The sequence below is a fragment of the Somniosus microcephalus genome, chromosome 2 (genome assembly GCF_052327205.1).
Source record: "Somniosus microcephalus isolate GS21.2 chromosome 2, FLI_Smic_1.0, whole genome shotgun sequence".
NCBI lineage: Eukaryota > Metazoa > Chordata > Chondrichthyes > Squaliformes > Somniosidae > Somniosus > Somniosus microcephalus.
Genome location: NC_140988.1, coordinates 340,575,375 through 340,596,974, shown reverse-complemented (window position 1 = coordinate 340,596,974; position 21,600 = coordinate 340,575,375). Strand labels below are relative to the sequence as shown.

At 46.2% G+C, this 21,600-nt stretch overlaps 1 protein-coding gene across 10 annotated transcripts in view; it reads right to left on the bottom strand.

Annotated features, from left to right (window-relative positions):
- Window positions 1–21,600, bottom strand: part of ccdc142 (coiled-coil domain containing 142) — a 221,509-nt gene that overhangs the window by 109,711 nt on the left and 90,198 nt on the right. For 9 of the 10 annotated variants that reach the window (XM_085975438.1, XM_085975437.1, XM_085975439.1 and 6 more), the window contains one exon: window positions 12,729–12,893. The exons of the other annotated variant lie outside the window; for it this stretch is intronic. In XM_085975438.1, the coding sequence (XP_085831564.1) occupies window positions 12,729–12,893 (165 nt within the window). The remainder of the gene's footprint in view (window positions 1–12,728; window positions 12,894–21,600) is intronic. 10 annotated transcript variants of the gene reach the window in all.

Sequence of the window (21,600 nt, the reverse complement as noted above, 5' to 3'; positions counted from 1 at the left end):
ACTTAAATGTATATATACTTTTGGTTATTGGTAAACAATGATTAATTTTAAGCAATATACTTCATCTTCCAAATGCTCATGAATTATTCAATATTTATTATCTTTTATTGGTTATTTAATTATTTAAACAATTATTCTGTGGGCATCAGTCTGTTCATTTACAGGACTGCGTTAGCTATACATGGTTCATTGAGCAACTGTCCAGTTTAATTAAGTTTTTTTGAAAAGATTATCTCATTTAGTGAGCTATATAGTGGCTGCAATTTAAAACTGAGAAAACAAGCCTGTGCAACATAACTAACATTTCAGATTTTGGGAGATTATTTTAACCACCCTATTATTTGTACCAAATCAGGGTTTTTATCAGTGCTTTCTGCTATTCATTTGTCAAAAAAATAGGGAAAAACTCAGTAAAATTGTGTGCAAAAAAAGTTAAGCATTACTGTTTCATTCCTAATGAGAGTTTTGATGAATGTTTACTCTGTATTATTGTTCAGTAAGTAAAACAATTTTATAAATGTCATTTAAACTGAATCCGAATACTATAAATGTTCTGTGTGATATATTTTTCTGTACGAGGGTCCCAGAAATTATTCCTGCAAATTTTTGAATTTCATTAAGTTCACAAAGTTACCATACAAATAAACACAGCCTTGAGTGAAGCACTTGTGAATCAGCCAGCCATAATAGCACCTTGTGAATTGTACATTTTAATTTTATTGTATATATCTCATTTTTGAAACCACACATTTTAAAGTACAACTATTGTTTTTTGCCTTTACCTGGGGTTTATAATTATCACAATAAAATATATATTTACAGAACAGGTACAGTCTGCAAAAATAGAATTATTTTACTGCGAATATAATAGGTTTTAGAGTATCAAAGAATTTTAATTAGATTTACAAAAAGACAGACATTTTACTGTACAAATTGCAATCTATTTAAATGTACTTTATCTTCTAGCGTATAGCACATTGCCATCTGGTGCATATGCAAATGAGGTTGATCAGGTTTGGGATAAGGGAGTAAATTTTGTATGACACATCTTCAGGTTAAAAATCTTTTGTGTATGAACATAAACATTCAAAGTATCAAAGCTGTTACATGCAAAGAAGTCTTAAAAGAAAACAAAGCTGTTTTAGCTCCAAAATAAATGTTACAGGGTCCTGGGACTGACAGTAGTAACTGTACTGGTAGAGGAAGGAAATGACAGAGATATAGATCAAGTCTGTACTTCAAAGATTGTGCTCTGATTAATATCAGTTATTTTCCTAGTTTTAAATATTTCAATTAGAAAGCTATATCTAAAGAAGATATTTTTATATATACCTTTACTTATTAATCATTTGCAAATCCATGATAGTTCAACATAAGGGACACCAGCACTTTAAAACCAGTGCAGGTTTCGAGTGCCTCAGTACATTGGTGCACCAATGTGGAACAACAGAGTCGTAGAACAATGGTGTACACACATGGATGGGAATTTTTCGGGGGGTCGGCGGGCGTGTTGGGCGGCAGGGCAGGTGGGAAAATGTTTTTTTTTTTTTGACAGCGGGTCGGGGCCCCACTGTCAACCCGCCACCATGCGTCTTTCCCAGATGTCGGGTCTATCAGTGCTGAACAGACCCGACACACAGCGGTGGGGAGGCAATTCAGGTCATTATGACCTTGTTAACAGCCCATTAAGAAGTATTTTGAACTCACCTTTACATTTTACGATGTCGCCCACAGGGTCTACACTGCTCGGGGATCACGTTAAGTAAGCAGATCGGGAGTTGTATGGCCATGGAATCATCTCATTACTTGACAGCTGCAAATGTGCTATAAAAGCTCCCATCTCACAGCTGTTCACTTTCCAAGCTCAGAAGCTATTGTTTATTGCATTTGGAAGACAGATTGAGCTTTATGCAGGTTGCAAGTGCTTGGAGTAAACTCTATCCAGTGTCACCTCATTGGAACAACCTCTTTCACATTGACAGATCGCTTCCGTCATACCAGGTTCACCTGCCATCTATTACATCAGCTTAGGGCCCAGGCAGCTGAAAGCAGGGCATATGGAGGGAGTCATGGGAGAGCCTGGGTGCAGCTGTGAACCTCTGTGCAGTGCTTGTCAGTGTTTGCAGCACCTCAATGCTGTAGAACACTGACAGCACAATTGTCAAACTAAATTTGCGCATGGTCCCTTTAAGGAAACCAGCTGATGATGCATCATCAAATGACGTCATCAGACCCGCTTCCTTCAATTGACTGGCAAATGTGCTGGGCAGGCTCAATAAGCCTAATCAGAGGAAAATCATTTTGGACAGCAGTCTGGAGCCAGGATCCACCACCGATGTCGCCCACCACAGACCTGCAGAGATAGAGGAAATCGTGGCCATGATCCCCCATAGACACAACAACTCACATTTTTATTGCGCCTTTAATGTTGAAAATATCCCAAGAGGCTTCAGAAGCATGAGGAAAAACAAATGCCAAGCCATAGACGAGATTAGGAGAGGTAACAAAAACTTGGTCAAAGAGATGAGTTTTAAGGCGTGAGAGAAACAGAGGAAGGTGGTGGAGTTTAATGAGAGAATTCTAGATGGCTGAAGGCATAGCTGCCAATAGTGGGGTGAAAGGAATGGGGGATACACAAGAGGCCAGAGTTGTAAGAACCAATAGCTCATTGGGGAGAAGGGAAGAGTTGTGGGGCCGGTGAAGGTTACAGAGATAAGGAAGAGTGAGGCCATGAAAGAAAGTAAGCATAGGGATGAGAATTTTAAATTTGGGGCTTTGGGGAGCAGAAATTCCTGAACTCAGCAATGCCAGAAATTCCTCTTTGCAGGATAGAGCCTGACTTCCATTCTGTACCTCCACGCAGTAGCTCAGCTCAGATAAGGAGTTCATCCTGTGGGAGCAGTTTTGCCCAGCCTCTCTTGAGCTAGGTTCAGGGCAACATTTGCAGTGGCGTGGGAGCAGTCCACTCACCAACCATTTCCAAAGGAGAGAAAAATAGACAATGACCCATTAAGAAGGGATTAGACCATTTTTATTTCAAAGAAATTGTTTTTGCTCAAGGTAGTCAGTGTTCCACTATCATTTCAAAAGAATATGCAGATATTGGCTGGTCAATATTTAATTATAGCCCGGATTTTGCGGTGGTAACATTAAAGTGACAGCAACTTCTGGAATCAGCGCATGTGCAGATAAACGTGGAAATCCAGAAACTGATGTCAGTCATTCACTGCTCCTCCACAGGTTGCGCTGTGAAACTCCCCAGAGCCAGCAATCAATTCAAATCACAGTTCCTGATGAAAACTTTGCCTATTAAGATGGAATATCGCTGTTAAACCCCCACCCCCATTCCCCCCCGACAAAATTAAGCCTCATTGGAAAAAATGTAACTGGGTTTTTAACTGCTGAACAACCGTTCTGGCCCTGAAAAACTAATTTTATATTTGTGGAATGTCAAATTGCTCCATTAATATGATAAGAATCACATGGCTTTTAATATAATAATTTTTTTTTCAGTTTGTTTATGATATTTCAGCTTCTACCTTAATCCTATGTGTCTGTCCCAATCTTTATTTTGCTTGTTGTAAAATTTATAAAAAGTAAATCATAATCAGTGCATTTTACTTCCTGGTTTGCTGTCTGAGAGAATTCTTCAATGTGATTGGCTGCTTAGCCTGCTTGATGACATCATTATTGCTGGATGCTGAAGATTCACTTGATTTTGCACTAAATTCAAACCAAGGTCGGGAGCGCTGAATTTCATGTCACAGAGATCGCTAGATCTTTGTGGGCAGCTATCTTTGAGGTCAGCGGGCCAATAGCTTAGGCATCACAAAAGTATGCCATGGTAGACAAGTTATCACTATTGGAATTATGATTACAGCTCATCTTCTCTTCAGTTTTTTCCAGAATATTCCAGTGAATATATAAGTTTATGAAAACAAAAATAGAAAAAGCTGCAAATACTCAGCAGATCAGGCAGGATCTGTGGAGAAACCAAGTCAGTTGACATTTCAGGTCCAAGAGCCTTCATCAGGACTGGAAGATATGTAGCATTTAACAGGAAGATGAATAGCATTTAAAAAGCACAAGGGAAAGGGGCAAAGGAAAAGATTTTTAAAAAAACACACACATAGAAAAATAACAGAGTGGCCTGTGAAGTGCTTGAACTGAAGAGGTCAAAAATCAGACGATACATTTTACATGTCAGGGAGAGCATAGCAGATACAGATTAGAGATATGCATAAAAAATTGTGTATATTTTGTTAATACAATGTATAGTAGAGTTGCTCCTTGGTTGGTGCTGAGGACCAATGGGGAAGGCAGAAGCAGGGTGTAAAGGTGACATTACATGATTGACAGGTGACTTGTAGTTTATCGTATTTGTGGGCTTGGTCAATCTTGTTTTGTCTTCCTTTGTTGGTGTGGCTCTGGGAGTGCAAGGAACACAAATCAAGGGAGAAAAGTCTAGAATGAGCTTTCATGAAGAAATCCAGACATTTAGTGCTTTTCCAGCTTCAAGCATTGTCTATATATTAATCATTTATACTGTCATATACCACATAGGTATTTTCTTTGATCTCCGCAGTGCCGCAATAGTAGTCAACTCTAATTGCCGAGAAGATGTGGGTGGGCCTCCTCTTAGAACCACTGCAGTCCACGAGTCTATAGTCCTCGAGTGTACAGAGCAGTTGTGATACCCGCCCACCATGTACAGCAGGCACCTCAAAGCACTGGAGAGATACCACCAACGCTGCCTCCGCAAGATCCTGCAAATCCACTGGCAGGATAGGCGTACCAACGTCTGTGTTCTCGCTCAGGCCAATATCCCCAGCATTCAAGCTTTGATCATGCTCGATCAGCTCCGATGGACGGGCCACATCGTCCGCATGCTCGATACGAGACTCCCAAAACAAGCGCTCTACTCGGAGCTCCAGCACGGCAAGAGAGCCCCAGGTGGGCAGAGGAAACGCTTCAAGGACACCCTCAAAGCTTCCTTGAAAAGTGCCCTGAGAGAGCGGAGAGGCGGCGGACCTGCGAGGGAGCACCAGAGGCGGCGGCGGTACATAAGGAGCAGCCCGGAGGCAGCGAGACCCAGAGCCCCGAGAGAGGGCGGACCTGTGAGGGAGCACCAGAAGCGGCTTACCAATCAAGGTTCCAGGAGAGGAAAGCCAAAAGTAATCGAAGTGTGACGTCACCAAGAAGCATGTAAGTGATTGGTTGGTGAGTATTTTCTTTCTAAATTTTTCTAAACTTAAATTTTGTGGTTTCTAAGGTCTCTGTTGTGTAGTGGGGACTACTGTTAAGCAAGGGCCTTTGAGTATATCATTTAATTGAAGTGAAATTGGTGGGATTCATTTAATTTTAATTAATTAATTAAAGGGTACGTCATGGCAGGACAGCCCAGCCCCGTAGTATGCTCCTCCTGCACTATGTGGGAACTCAGGGACACTTCCTGTGTCCCTGACAACTACATGTGCAGGAAGTGCATCCAGCTGCAGCTACTGACAGACCGCATTGCGGCACTGGAGCTGTGATTGGATGCATACTGGAGCGTTCACGATGCTCAGGACATCGTGAATATCACGTTTACGGAGTTGGACACACCGCAGGTAGAGGTTGGACAGGAAGAAAGGGAACGGGTGACCAACAGGCAGAGTACAAGGCGCAGGCAGGTAGTGCAGGGGTCCCCTGTGGCCATCCCCCTCTCCAACAGATACACCACTTTGAGTACTGTTGGGGGGTGATGGCTTATTAGAGGAAGGCAGCAGCAGCCAACTTCCTGGCACCGGGGGTGGCTCTGCTGCACAGAATGGGAGGAAAAAGAGGGGTAGAGCTATAGTAATAGGGGATTCTATTGTAAGGGGAATAGATAGGCGTTTCTGCGGCCGCAAACGAGACTCCAGGATGGTGTGTTGCCTCCCTGGTGCAAGGGTCAAGGATGTCTCCAAGCGGCTGCAGAACATCTTGGAAGGGGAGGGTGAACAGCCAGTTGTCGTGGTGCATATAGGCACCAACGATATAGGTAAAAAGCGGGATGAGGTCCTAAAAGCGGAATATAGGGAGTTAGGAGATAAATTAAAAAACAGGACCTCAAAGGTAGTAATCTCAGGATTGCTACCAGTGCCACGTGCTAGTCAGAGTAGAAATAGAAGGATACTTCAGATGAATACGTGGCTAGAGGAATGGTGCCAGGGGGAGAGATTCAAGTTCCTGGGACATTGGAACCGGTTCTGGGGGAGGTGGGACCAGTTCAAACCAGACGGTCTGCAGCTGGGCAGGGCTGGAACCGATGTCCCAGGGGGAGTGTTTGCTAGTGCTGTGGGGGAGGGTTTAAACTAAAATGGCAGGGGGTTGGGAACCTGATCAGGGAGACAGAGGAAAGGAAAACAAGGATAAAAGCAAAAGATAGGAAGGAGAAAAACAAAAGTAGCAGTCAGAGAAATCAACGGTTTAAATCAAACGTGGCCACAGTAAATAATAATTCTAATAGTTCTAAGAGCGTTAAAAAAACAAGCCTGAAGGCTTTGTGTCTTAATGCGAGGAGCATTTGTAATAAGGTGGATGAATTGGCTGCGCAAATAGAGGTAAACGAATATGATTTGGTTGGGATTACAGAAACGTGGCTCAGGATGGCCAAGACTGGGAACTCAACATCCAGGGGTAATCGATATTCAGGAAAGATAGGCAAAAAGGAAAGGGAGGTGGGGTAGCATTACTGGTTAAAGAAGGGATTAACACAATTGTAATGAAGGATATTAGCTCTGATGATGTGGAATCTGTATGGGTAGAATTGAGAAATACTAAAGGGAAAAAAATGTTAGTGGGGGTGGTATATAGACCTCCAAACAGTAAGGCGGAGGTTGGGGATGGCATTAAAAGGGAAATTAAAGAAGCGTGCAATAAGAGCACAGAAGTCATCATGGGTGACTTTAATCTACATATAGATTGGGCCAACCAAATTAGTAACAATACTGTGGAGGAGGAATTCCTGGAGTGTTTACGGGATGGTTTCCTGGACCAATATGTCAAGGAACCAACCAGAGATCAGGCCATCTTAGACTGGGTATTATGTAACGAGAAAGGATTAATTAGCAATCTTGTTGTATGAGGCCCCTTGGGTCGGAGCGATCATAATATGATAGAATTCTTCATTAAGATGGAGAATGAAGTAGTTGACTCAGAGACTAGGGTCCTCAATTTAAATAAAGGAAACTACGATGGTCTGAGGAGCGAGTTGGGTAGGATTGATTGGGGAATGGCACTCAAAGGGTTGACGGTGGATAGGCAATGGCAAACATTCAAAGACCGAATGGATGAGCTACAGAATTTGTTCATCCCAGTTCGGCATAAAAATAAAACAAAAAAGGTGACTCAACCGTGGCTAACAAGGGAAATTAGGGATAGCATAAGATCCAAGGAGAGGACATATAAATTGGCCAGAAAAAGCAATAATCCTGAAGATTGGGAGCAGTTTAGGATTCAACAAAGGAGGACAAAGGGATTAATTAAGAAAGAGAAAATAGAATATGAGAGTAAGCTTTCAGGGAACATAAAAACTGACTGTAAAAGCTTTTATAGATATGTGAAGAGAAAAAGATTGGTGAAGTCAAGCGTAGGTCCCTTGCAGTCAGAATCAGGGGAATTTATAATGGGGAACAAAGAAATGGCAGACCAACTAAATACATATTTTAGTTCTGTCTTCACAAAGGAGGACACAAATAACCTCCCAGAGATGCCAGGGAACATAGGGTCTGATGAAAGGGTGGAACTGAAAGAAATCAGTATTTGTAGGGAAATGGTGTTAAGAAAATTGATGGGACTGAAGGCCGATAAATCTCCAGGGCCTGATAATCTACATCCCAGGGTACTTAAGGAAGTGGCCCTAGAAATAGTAGATGCATTGCTGGTCATCTTCCAGAACTCGATAGGCTCTGGAACAGTACCCATGGATTGGAGGGTAGCTAATGTTACCCCACTATTTAAAAAGGGTGGTAGAGAAAAAGCGGGGAATTATAGACTGGTAAGCCTGACATCGGTAGTGGGGAAAATGCTAGAGTCCATTATAAAAGATGTAATAGCAGAGCACTTGGAAAGCAGTGACAGGGTCGGACAAAGTCAACATGGATTTACAAAAGGTAAATCATGCTTGACTAATCTACCAGAATTTTTTGAGGATGTAACTGGTAGAATAGATAAGGGAGAACTGGTGGATGTGGTGTATTTGGACTTTCAGAAGGCTTTCGATAAGGTCCCGCATAAGAGATTAGCGTGCAAAATTAAGGCACATGGGATTTGGGGCAAGGTATTGACTTGGATAGAGTACTGGTTGGCGGACAGAAAACAAAGAGTTGGAATAAACGGGTCGTTTTCCGAGTGGCAGGCAGTGACTAGTCGGGTACTGCAAGGATCGGTCCTAGGACCCCAGCTGTTCACAATATATATTAATGATCTGGACGAGGGAATTGGATGTAATATCTCCAAATTTGCAGACGACACAAAGCTGGGTGGCAGGGTATGCTGTGAGGAGGATGTCGTGAAACTCCAGTACGATTTGGACAGGTTGGGTGATTAGGCAGAAACATGGCAAATGCACTATAATGTGGATAAATGTGAGGTTATCCACTTTGGTGGCAAAAACAGGAAGGCAGATTATTATTTGAATGGCAATAGATTGGGAGATGGGGAAGTGCAAAGAGACCTGGGTGTTCTTGTGCACCAGTCGCTGAAGGTAAGCATGCAGGTGCAGCAGGCGGTTAAGAAGGCAAATGGTATGTTGGCCTTCGTAGCAAGAGGGTTCGAGTACAGGAACAAGGATGTGTTGCTGCAGTTGTACAGGGCCTTGGTGAGACCGCACCTTGCATAATGTGTGCAGTTTTGGTCGCCTTACCTGAGGAAGGACGCTCTTGCCATGGAAGGAGTGCAGCGAAGATTCACCAGGCTGATACCTGGGATGGCAGGAATGACGTATGAGGAGAGATTGTGTCGATTGGGCTTATACTCACTGGAGTTTAGAAGATTGAGAGGGGATCTCATCGAAACCTATAAAATTCTGACAGGACTGGACAGACTAGATGCAGGAAGGATGTTCCCGATGGTCAGGGAGTCCAGAACCAGGGGTCACAGTCTAAGGATAAAGGGTAGGCCTTTTAGGACAGAAATGAGGAGGAATTTCTTCACCCAGAGAGTGGTGAACCTGTGGAATTCTCTACCACAGAAGGCAGTAGAGGACAATTCATTAAATATATTCAAGAAGGAGTTGGATATATTTCTTAAGGCTAAAGGGATCAAGGGATATGGGGAGAAAGCAGGGACAGGGTACTGAATTTGGATGATCAGCCATGATCACATTGAATGGCGGAGCAGGCTCGAGGGGCCAAATGGCCTACTCCTGCTCCTATCTTCTATGTTTCTATCATATATCTCATTTGTTTGTTAGACCTTGCTGTGCACAAATGTACTGCCACTTTTCCCTACAGTACAACAGTGATTACAATTCAGAAACGTGTTGGAAAATCCGGAGGTTGTAAAAGGTGCTATATAAATGCATTTTCTTTTTCTTTCAATAGTTCCTATGACATGAGAACATTGCTGCTGAAAGATAGCAACTTCTTTAGTAATATTAAAAGGTAGCAATAGACAGAGCAATTCTCAGAATAATCAATTTAAGATCGTCTGAAGTGGGATCGTGAAGATATTACTCCTCTTTCCTTTGTTAGTCTGTCTTTCCTGAAGTTTACAGTAAATCTAATTTTGGATAGTTTCAAGTGTGATCATTCTTATGAAACAAAGGACTGGGTGTGGTTGTCAATATCACTTATTTAGCAGCAGTATGAGTATGCATGGAAAGTTAGGGCCTTTTTATATGTGCTTTTACAACAGATTAAGTAATCCTATTTTGGGAGAATGACCTTCATGTACTGATCTCGTGTTTTTACACATAGCATCTGAAGCCAATCTGTGTGGGTTTTGCTGTAAATATGAAGGCCCCACAGAGCAAATGCACTGGATCAGCTGCCCAACGACAGTTATTGTTCCTGCTGTTGTTAATGTAAAAGTGTCTTGCATTATAGGACTGCATCAAAAATATTGGCCCAGAAATTCGGGTCGGGGGCTTCCCGCGGGTGTAAGCCCCCGACCTGCACTTACCTTGCGCGCCGGCCGTTGAGCTGTGGGCCCCCGTGGAATTCCGATCCTGGGCCTGCTCCAACTGCCGGCGCGCAGTGCTTGCATATCCCAGGGGCGCAGTTAGTTCGATGCGTCCCCTGGGATCACGTGGGCCATGGGGAGCCAATCAGAGCAGGGAAATGCCCATTCATAAGTGTGACAGGAAGGGCTGTCAAAACTTAGAAATACTACAGGCCCCAAAACATCACTAAATCTTCAAATACATTTTTAAAAAACCATCACATTTTTTAAATAAACTATAAATTACATGAAATAACTACTTTAAACAATAATTTAAATTTTTGAAAAAAATAATTAAATTTTCTAACAGGGCTAAAAATAAACTTACCTTTCTTTAAAGTATTTAAAAATAATAAACCTGTGGAAAAAATGTTTTAATTTTAATTAATTCACCACTTACCTTGTAAAAAGCAGGCCTTACGCCTGCTTTTTAAATGTGTAACTTCTGGAGACTTACCCTCCCGGAGAAACCTGTAAAAAAAACTAAGTTCAATGCGCACGCGCAGCCTCTCCCGCGCACGCGTTTGAACTCTGAACCCCTTCTTTCAGGGGAACGGAAGTGCCGGTTTCCCACGCATGCGCAGTGCATTCAGGAAACCGGCACTCCCATTGGGCCTACGGGTGAGTACCCCATGCGTACTCACCCGTGGAGACCCGAAGTTCTGGGCCATTGTTTAAGTATCTTGGGCTTATTTATATTGTGGCCAAATTTATACAGCAGAAGTATAAAAAAATGCTGCAAGCCTGTACATTTGTAGATATTTTTATTTCACAATTCGTAAATTTGTTCCTGCCCAATACACCTTTTCCAGTGGCGAAACAGACCAATTTCGCTGATCTGTTTGGACAGCTAAGCTGTTTTGTTTGCCAGAAAGATGATAGCCTCTACCTCTCACAGTAATGACCCCAATAGGTGCCAGTGAAACCTACTTCTTACGGGGATGTTGGCGCCTCCAAAGGCAGCAGTGCTGCCTCATTTACTTTGGAAAGAAGAAAACAAAGTGCATTTATATAGTATTTTTCACATCCTCAGGACGTCCTAAAGCTTTTCACAGCCAATTAATTACTTTTGAAGCTCGATTGCTGTTGTTTTGTTGTCAAAAGCAGCAGCCAATTTGTGCACACAAAGATCATACACCAGCAATGAGCTAAATGACTAGTTAATGTGGTGTTGGTTGAGGGATAAATGTTTGCCAGGACACCAGATAGTGCCACAGAATCTTTTACATGCATCTGAGCATGCGGATGGGGCCTTGGTTTAACATCTCATCTGAAAGATGGAACCTCTGACAGGGCAGTACTCCCTCAATGCTGCCTCGACTATGTGCTCACGTCCTGGAGGCTTTTGAACCCACAACCTTCTGACTCGAGGCAAGAATCTACCACTGAGCCAAGGCTGACACAAAAGCTGGGATTGCTGATACAGCACCACAGTTAAATGGCGCATGAGTTAACAGGCATTTCTTACTCACAAGGGAAAAACATATTAGATATAACTGTGTTAACTTGCAACTTCTACTTTCTTGATGTACATTCCGCTAGATAGTCAGAGTGGTAAATTTTCATCTTCCCCGCTTGGGAAGTAATCTGGCAGAGCAGATTCTCTGCCTGATTTTTCATTCCATTGATTTCAATCAAAATCGGGCAGGTTCCACATTGGGTGAGCCAGTTACTGCTCAGGCATTAAAGACAAAATTTACCCCATTACAGTTGTAATAAAGTATTTCCTGACTGAAAAGGTAGAGATTTAGGCCTAGAAATTTGGTGGGCTGCGCCACCAGTTAGCGCCCAAAGAGGGCACTTAGTGGGTTTAGCGCCACTGGCCACGCCTCCCGCGAAATTTAGAGGGGCACTAATGGCGGTGTTAGCCTGTAGCGCTGCGCCGCCACCGATGACGTCATCGGTGTGCGCAGTGCCCCGCTACCGCCCCGATCACGATATTTGGTAGCATCCCCCGCTGTAACGCCGGTTGCAATTTGCGACCGGTTCAGGGGGGCCTACCTGCGGCGGTAGAGGCGCGGAGGGGCCATTTTTTTTGCTGGCCGCCTGCCAGCACCTCTTCGCACCGCCGTCCCCGGCCTCCTGAGCACCCCCACCCCGCGTTGTGCCAGCTGTCTCCCAAGAGCCTGGCACTTCTCCTCGGTGCTGGGCTCTTTTGCCGGCGCTCACGATCTCCGATCGCGCTGCAGCAGGCCCCTCCCCTTTAAGAAGGGGAGGAAGGCCTGCAGTACCGCAGTGCGCCGTGCCGCAGCGTGTGGCGCTGCGGCACGTTGCGCTGCGATTTTCAGTTTCAGCGCCCCAAGAGGGATGCAGGGCGCCTCGAGCAGCGCCCCGCTTCCGTTTGGGGCGCTGAAACTGAATTTCCGGGTGGTACCTCCGCCGCCCAGGCGAGACTGCGCCACCGAATTTCTAGGCCTTAAAGTTTTGTAACACATACAAGTCAGAAAATATATTTCAGGCTATAACATCTAAATTTCATTTAAATTCATATACAAGATCCTGTAAGAGATAAGAACTCATCAATCCAATATTTATTTGCTGACCTTCATTTTGAGCTTGCTCTATGTTCAACCAGGTCAGCATCACACAGAGTGGGTGAAAGAGCTCCAGGAAAAGCCCAGCTGTCCTGCTTCTCACTGTATCTCCCTTCCTCTCAGGATCAGGAAAACATTTATCCTTCAACGCTGATCCCAAGGCACTGCAGAAAACTAAAGCAAACATTAAAAAATTAAAATGTAATATCAACTTTGTGCTTTCTTTAATTTCTTTTCATTTAATGAATTCTTAACTGTTCTGTTATAATTATATGTATTACTTCAAATATTTTTTAAATGATCTGAACTGAAGCAACATGTTCTATTATTTGGAGATAGTGGCAGAATCAGTTTGTGGGGAAAAGACTTTCTGAAGGAGAACAAGAACAAGAACAATTTGCATTTATGTAGTGTCTTTAACGTTAAAAAATGTCCGAAGTTGCTTCACAGAACCACAACCAGACAAAAACAGATGCCAGTCCAAAGAAAGAGATATTAGGAGGGGTGACCAAAAGCTTGGTCACAGAGATGGGCTTTGAGGAGGGTCGTAAAAGTACTACAGCGATTTGGAAGCAATCTATTCAAAAAGTAAATTTATCAAACAATATCACAAGGAAATAGCAAGAGTGACAAAATAAGTTTTAATTCATTAGGGTGAATAAGCACAAAAACTAGAAACGCTCACAAGCTATACTCCACCCTCCCCACCCCCTGTCCCCCCAATGAAAGTCATTTGGAGAATGTTATGGATATGATTCAAATATCATGAGTTGCATACAAAGAAATATAAGTGCCACTGCAGATTTGAGAACAACTTTATGTTTTAGTAGCTTACAAGCAAAAGATATTTGAGCTATTTTAGTGGGCTTTTAAAAATGATTTCATCCCTTCCTCAATTTTGTTAGTTTATTTTCTATTAGTCCTGTAGGTTTTGAACTCCTCTTCCCCTGCCCAAATTACAGACAGGTCGTGCAAACAATCTGCTCTTTGGTTTCTGCTAATACTGCTCCCATCCCCTCTCACACAGTTCTCACCCCTCCCTCCTCCATAGTGATTGTGTCTTGCCAAATAAAGAAAAATATATATAACCAACTGGAAAATGTGCACCATAAACAAATATAATTTCCTAACTTATTACATTTCACTGGAAAAAGATGAAATATATATGTTCTTAAAATACGGGCAAAACTTGTACTCACATAGTTCCTCCATATTTTTTTATTCTGTTCTTCTGTGGGGAGGTTTGCTAGTACTGTTTGTGGGGGGGGTTTAAACTAACTTGGCAAGGGGATGGGATATGGAGTGGAGCTATAGTAGGGGGTGATGCACAGCCAAATATAGAGGAAAAAAACAAGTCAGCCTGGAAGGCAGAGCAAACATGTAACGGCACAAGGGAGTATGGCAAGGCTGGATGGCATTTATTTTAATGCAAGGAGTCTTGCGAGTAAGGCAGATGAATTGAAGGTGTTGATGAACACATGGGAGTATGATATTGTTGCTATCACAGAGACATGGTTGAGGGAGGGGCAGGACTGGCAGCTCAATATTCCAGGGTATAGAATCTTCAGGCAAGACAGAGGGGGGTGTAAAAGAGGAGGGGGTGTCACAATATTAATCAAGGAGTCAATTACTGCTGTAAGGAGGGATGATATCTTAGCAGGTTCCTCTAATGAGGCCATATGGGTAGAACTTAAAAACAAAAAGGGGGCAAGCACTTTGCTGGGAGTGTACTATAGGCCCCCGAACAGTCAGGGGGAGATAGAGGAACAGATATGTAGGCAAATCTCAGAAGTGTAGAAATAATAGGGTAATAATAGTAGGGGATTTCAACTTCCCCAATATTAACTGGGAAAGACAGAGTGTGAAAGGCTTAGAGGGTGCGGAATTCTTAAAGTGCATCCAGGAGAGCTTTTTGAGCCAGCATGGAGAAGGTCCTACAAGAGAGGGGGCGGTACTGGACCTAATTCTAGGGAATGTAGCCAGGCAAGTGGTCGAAGTGTCTGTCGGAGAGCATTTTGGTGACAGTGACCATAATTCGGTGAGATTTAAGGTAGACATGGAAAAGGACAAAGATGGACCGGAAATAAAGGTTCTAAATTGGGGGAAGGCCGATTTTAATATGATATGGCAGGATCTGGCCAAAGTGGACTGGGATCAGCTACTTGAAGGAAAATCCACATCAGAGCAGTGGGAGTCTTTCAGAAAGGAAATAGAGAGAGTACAACGCCAACATGTTCCCGTAAAGGTCAAGGGTGGGACCAATAAGCCCAGGGAACCCTGGATGTCAAGAGATATACAAGAATGGATTAGGAAAAAAAGGGAGGCTTTTGGCAGATACAAAGGACTAAAAACAGTGGATGCCCTAGAGGAGTATAGAAAGTGCAGGGGGTACTTAAAAAGAAATTAGGAGAGCGAAGAGGGGGCATGACAAAACACTGGTGGGCAAAATAAAGGAAAATTCCAAGGTGTTTTATGTGGTAAACCACTTTTATCGTTCACTATCGTTACACTATAGTTATCACTGTTGTATTGTTATCACTGTTCTCACTGTTGTATCACTATACGAGGTCGCCTCTTGTCGCGCTGTTATACCTGGGCTGACCACCTCCGACTCCGCCCATGGCTCCACCTACCTGCCCAGGTATAAAGGTAGTTGACTGGCTGGTATTCCTCCTTGTTGGACCCGATCACCCGCGAGGGTGGGCTCTGTTATTTAGTCAATAAAATTGATATACCTATCAATTCGTCCAATAAAAAGCGACGAGTTAGGAACGTAACTAAAGGTTTTTATTGACTAAATAACAGAGCCCACCCTCGCGGTTAAAGATGTCTACTACTGGCCAGCCAGAAGCCCTCCCAGAAGCACAGCCACAGCAGCTTTCAGACACCGGGCTACACCAGCCACACCAGCCGGCTTGGCTGCAAGCCCTCAAACCACCGTACCTGGATCTAAACCCACAGGCAGCAAACTCAGCCCTCGACTTCAAACACTGGCTGGGCTGCTTCGAATCCTACCTGGAAGAATCCGGCGTCCCTCAGAGATCCAAACTAAGAGTTCTGAACGCCCAAGCGAGCCCGAGAGTATACGCACTCATCCAGGACACGACTACATACGAGGCCGCTATCAACCTACTGAAACAGCAGTACCGGAGCCCGGTAAATTACATGTACACCAGGCACCTCCTAAGATCCCGCCCGCAACAGCCAGGAGAGTCTGTAGCTGAATTTTTACGGGCGCTAAGAGCACTCGGCAGGAACTGTGACTTTAAAGCGGTGACGGCTGTTGAAAATACGGAAGATAATATCCGCGATGCCTTTGTGAAAGGCCTACGGTCCGACCACTCACGGCAAAGACTGCTTGAAGCTAAAGACCTCGACCTGGACAAAGCTGAAGCCCTCGCTCTCTCCCTAGAGGTGACCCATCAGGACCAGGAGGCATTTTCCAGGTACTGCTCGCGACCCTGGGACTCGGGCCCGACCCCTACCGCAATACCCTTCGCAGCGCCGCCCCCGTGACCTACCTCAGCGTCGGCGTCCCGGACCCGACCGGGACCGCCACCCCCGGTACCGGCTCCGACATCGGGCACCCGCGATCGGGCCGCCGGCTGCTTCTTTTGCGGCCAGGAGAAGCACCCGAGGTCGCGCTGCCCAGCCAGGAACTCTACCTGCTCAACCTGCAGGAAGAAAGGCCACTTCTCTAAGGCCTGCAGGAGCGGATCTTCAGAGGCCAGCAGTGCCTCATGCGAACTGTGGGGGCGGCCATCTTCTTTCAAGGCAACTGAGGCCAGCATCCCCACACGTGAGTCATGGGGGTGGCCATCTTTGATCAAGGCAACCGACCCCAATAGTGCCTCATGTGAGTTATGGGAGCAGCCATCTTCTCCGCCATTTTGTCCTACCTCGTGGGAGACGCCATTTTACCCACCACGCCCGACTGCCACCGGGCCTCCGGACCCGACGACCGCCTCGCCCGCAGACGACAACGACTCGCTTACCTACACACTAGCCTCCGTCACTCTGGATCAAGCCCGCCCACACCACCTGTCCAAATCGATGATGGACATCAAAGTAAACAGCCACGCCACGACCTGCCTGTTCGACAGCGGAAGCACGGAGAGCTTCATCCACCCAGACACGGTGAGCCACTACTCCCTCCCTGTCCTGCCAACGCGCAACCGAATCTCGATGGCATCGAGGTCCCACGCCACGGACATTAGCGGCTACTGTGTTGTGACCTTGTCGGTTAAGGGTACGGAGTATAAAAATTTTAAACTCCTCGTCCTCCCCCAGCTCTACGCTGCCGTCCTACTAGGGCTGGACTTCCAATCCCACCTCCAAAGTGTAACCCTAGCATACGGTGGACCCCTCCCCCCACTCACAGTCGACAGCCAGCGAATGTTAAACCGCCCACCGCGTAACACCTGCAGCCTATCCACCCTCAAGGTGCCGCCACCTTCCCTGTTCGCTAACCTCACCCCCGACTGCAAACCCATCGCTACCAAGAGCGGGCGGTACAGCGCTGGGGACAGAGCCTTCATTAGCTCTGAGGTGCGGCGCCTCCTGAAAGAGGGCATTATCGAGGGGAGCAACAGCCCCTGGCGTGCCCAGGTCGTGGTCGTTAAGACCGGCGATAAAAATCGCCTGGTCATCGACTACAGCCAGACCATAAACAGATACACCCAGCTGGACGCATACGCCCTTCCCCGCATATCTGACATGGTCAATCAGATTGCACAATACCGCGTATTCTCGACCATCGACCTTAAGTCGGCCTACCACCAACTCCCTATCCACCCCGAGGACCGCCAGTACACCGCCTTCGAGGCGAATGGGCGCCTATACCACTTCCTTAGGGTCCCCTTCGGTGTCACCAACGGGGTCTCGGTCTTCCAAAGGGAGATGGACCGGATGGTTGACCAGAACGGACTGCAGGCCACATTCCCCTATCTAGATAACGTCACCATCTGCGGCCGCGACCGGCAGGACCATGACGTGAATCTGGAGAAATTCCTCCGTACGGCTCAACGGCTGAACCTCACCTACAATAAGGAGAAATGTGTGTTTAACACCTCGCGCCTTGCCATCCTTGGCTGTGTAGTAGAGAACGGACTCATCGGCCCCGACCCCGAAAGAATGCGCCCCCTCATGGAGCTACCCCTCCCCCACTGCCCTAAGGCACTTAAGAGAACCCTGGGGCTCTTCGCCTACTATGCCCAATGGGTGCCCAATTATGCGGACAAAGCCAGACCCCTCATGAAGTCCACATCCTTCCCCCTCACGGAGGAAGCGTGCGCGGCCTTCTCCCTCATCAAGGGAGACATAGCCAAGGCCACAATGCACGCAGTGGATGAGTCCATCCCCTTCCAAGTGGAGAGCGATGCATCCGACTTCGCCCTAGCCGCTACCCTTAACCAGGAGGGGAGGCCGGTGGCCTTCTTCTCAAGGACCCTACAGGGCCCCGAGATCCGACACTCGTCGGTCGAGAAGGAAGCCCAGGCAATTGTGGAGGCGGTACGGCGCTGGAGGCATTACCTGGCAGGCAAACGATTTACCCTCCTCACCGACCAACGTTCGGTTGCTTTCATGTTTAATAACAAGCTGAGGGGCAAAATCAAGAATGACAAGATCTTGAGGTGGAGAATCGAGCTATCCACCTACGATTATGATATCTTGTACCGGCCAGGTAAGCTGAACGAACCCCCTGATGCTCTTTCACGAATTACATGCGCCAGCGCGCATATTGATAGACTTCAGACCCTCCACAACGACCTCTGCCACCCCGGGGTCACCAGACTTTACCATTTCATTAAGGCCCGCAACCTGACCTACTCCATCGAGGAGGTCAGGACCATGACCAGGAACTGCCAGACCTGCGCCGAGTGCAAACCGCACTTCTATAGGCCGGACAGAGCAAGCCTGATCAAGGCCACCCGCCCCTTCGAGCGCCTGAGCATCGACTTTAAGGGGCCTCTACCGTCATCTGACCGCAATGTGTACTTCCTCAACATCGTTGATGAGTACTCCCGTTTCCCTTTTGCCTTCCCCTGCCCAGACGTGACCAGTACCACGGTCATCAAGTGCCTGAACGACCTCTTCGCCTTGTTCGGGTTCCCGAACTATATACATAGTGACCGGGGCTCCTCCTTCATGAGCGAGGAACTCCGTCAGTTCCTACTAGCGAGAGGTATTGCAGCAAGTAGGACCACCAGCTACAACCCCCGAGGGAACGGCCAGGTGGAAAGAGAGAACGCGACGGTATGGAAGGCCGTCCTCTTAGCCTTAAAGTCTAAGGGCCTCCCAACCTCCCGCTGGCAGGAAGTCCTCCCGACAGCGCTGCACTCCATCCGGTCACTACTTTGCACTGCCGTTAACGCCACCCCCCATGAACGAATGTTTGTTTTCCCCAGGAAGTCGACTACGGGAACCACTCTACCAACCTGGCTGACCTCTCCGGGGCCCGTCTTGCTGCGAAAGCACGTGAGGGCCCATAAAACGGACCCCCTGGTCGAGAGGGTGAACCTCCTGCACGCCAACCCCCAGTACGCCTACGTGGCTTACCCAGACGGGCGGGAGGACACTGTCTCCTTACGAGACCTCGCACCCTCGGGCACTCCGGAGACACCACCTTTACCCCCCCCCACCACTTCCAGCCCAGGTAGACGGCATGCCGGAACCCCACGAGCCTTCGCCGACCACGCAGACACCAGCATTAACACCGGAAAACGCAGCACCGCCGCTGCGACGATCGGAGAGGCTTACGAGGCCTCCGGACAGACTGACATACCAGAACTGGTAGTACACTTCACCCCGCCGGACTCAAATCTAAACAAGGGGTGAATGTGGTAAACCACTTTTATCGTTCACTATCGTTACACTATAGTTATCACTGTTGTATTGTTCTCACTGTTCTCACTGTTGTATCACTATACGAGGTCGCCTCTTGTCGCGCTGTTATACCTGGGCTGACCACCTCCGACTCCGCCCATGGCTCCACCTACCTGCCCAGGTATAAAGGTAGTCGACTGGCTGGTATTCCTCCTTGTTGGACCCGATCACCCACGAGGGTGGGCTCTGTTATTTAGTCAATAAAAACCTTTAGTTACGTTCCTAACTCGTCGCTTTTTATTGGATGAATTGATAGGTATATCATTTTATAAGTATATTAAGGGCAAGAGGATAACCAGGGAAAGAGTAGGGCCATTAGGGACCAAAGTGGCAATCTGTGTGTAGAGCCAGAAGATGTAGGTGAGGTTTTAAATGAATATTTCGCATCTGTGTTCACTATGGAGAAGGACGATGTAGGCATAGAAATCAGGCAGGGGGATTGTGATATACTTGAACAAATTAGTGTTGAGAGGGAGGAGGCACCAGCGGTTTTAGCAGGCTTAAAAGTGGATAAATCCCCAGGCCCAGACGAGATGTATCCCAGGCTTCTGTGCGAGGCAAGGGAGGAGATTGCAGGGGCTCTGACACAAATTTTCAGAACCTCTCTGGCCACAGGGGAGGTGCCAGATGACTGGAGGACAGCTAACGTAGTACCATTATTCAAGAAGGGTAGTAGGGATAAACCAGGGAATTACAGGCCAGTGAGCCTAACATCAGTGGTAGGGAAATTATCGGAAAAAAATTCTGAGGGACAGAATTAGTCTCCATTTCGAGAAGCAAGGAATAATCAAGGATAGTCAGCATGGCTTTGTCAGGGGGAGATCATGTCTAACCAATTTGATTGAATTTTGAGGGGGTGACTAGGTGTGTGGATGAGGGTAGTGCAGTTGATGTAGTCTACATGGACCTCAATAAGGCTTTTGACAAAGTCCCATATGGGAGACTGGTCAAGAAGGTAAGAGCCCATGGGATCCATGGCAATTTGGCACATTGGATCCAAAATTGGCTTAGTGGCAGGAGGCAGAGGGTGATGGTTGAAGGTTGTTTTTGTGACTGGAAGCCTGTGTCCAGTGGTGTACCGCAGGGGTCGGTGCTGGGTCCTTTGCTGTTTGTAGTGTACATTAATGATTTAGATATGAATGAAGGAGGTATGATCAGTAAGTTCGCAAATGACGCGAAAATTAGTGGAGTGGTAAATAGCGAGGAGGGAAACCTCAGGCTACAGGACGATATAGATGGGTTGGTTAGATGGGCAGAACAGTGGCAAATGGAATTTAACCCTGCAAAGTGTGAGGTGATGCATTTTGGGAGGACTAACAAGGCAAGGGAATACACAATGAATGGTAGGACCCTAGGAAGGACAGAGGATCAGAGGGACCTTGGTGTGCATGTACATAGATCCCTGAAGGCAGCAGGACAGGTAGATAAGGTGGTTAAAAAGACATATGGGATACTTGCCTTCATTAGCCGAGGCACAGAATGTAAGAGCAGGGAGGTTATGATGGAGCTGTACAAAACGCTAGTTAGGCCACAGCTGAAATACTGTATGCAGTTCTGGTCACCACACTATAGGAAGGATGTGATTGCATTGGAGAGGGTGCAGAGGATATTCACCAGGATGTTACCTGGGCTGGAGCGCTTCAGCTATGAAGAGAGACTGGACAGGCTGGGGTTGTTTTCCTTGGAGCAGAGAAGGCTGAGGGGGAACCTGATTGAGGTGTACAAAATTATGAGGGGCATAGATAGGGTAGATAGAAAGGAACTTTTCCCCTTGGTAGAGGGGTCAATAACCAGGGGGCATAGTTTCACGGTAAGTTGCAGGAGGTTTAAAGAGGATTTGAGGAAAAACTTTTTCACCCAGAGGGTGGTTGGAATCTGGAACTCACTGCCTGAAAGGGTAGTAGAGGCAGGTACCCTCACAACATTCAAGAAGCATTTAGATGAGCACTTGAAAACGCCATAGCATACAAGGCTACGGACCAAGCATGGAAAATGG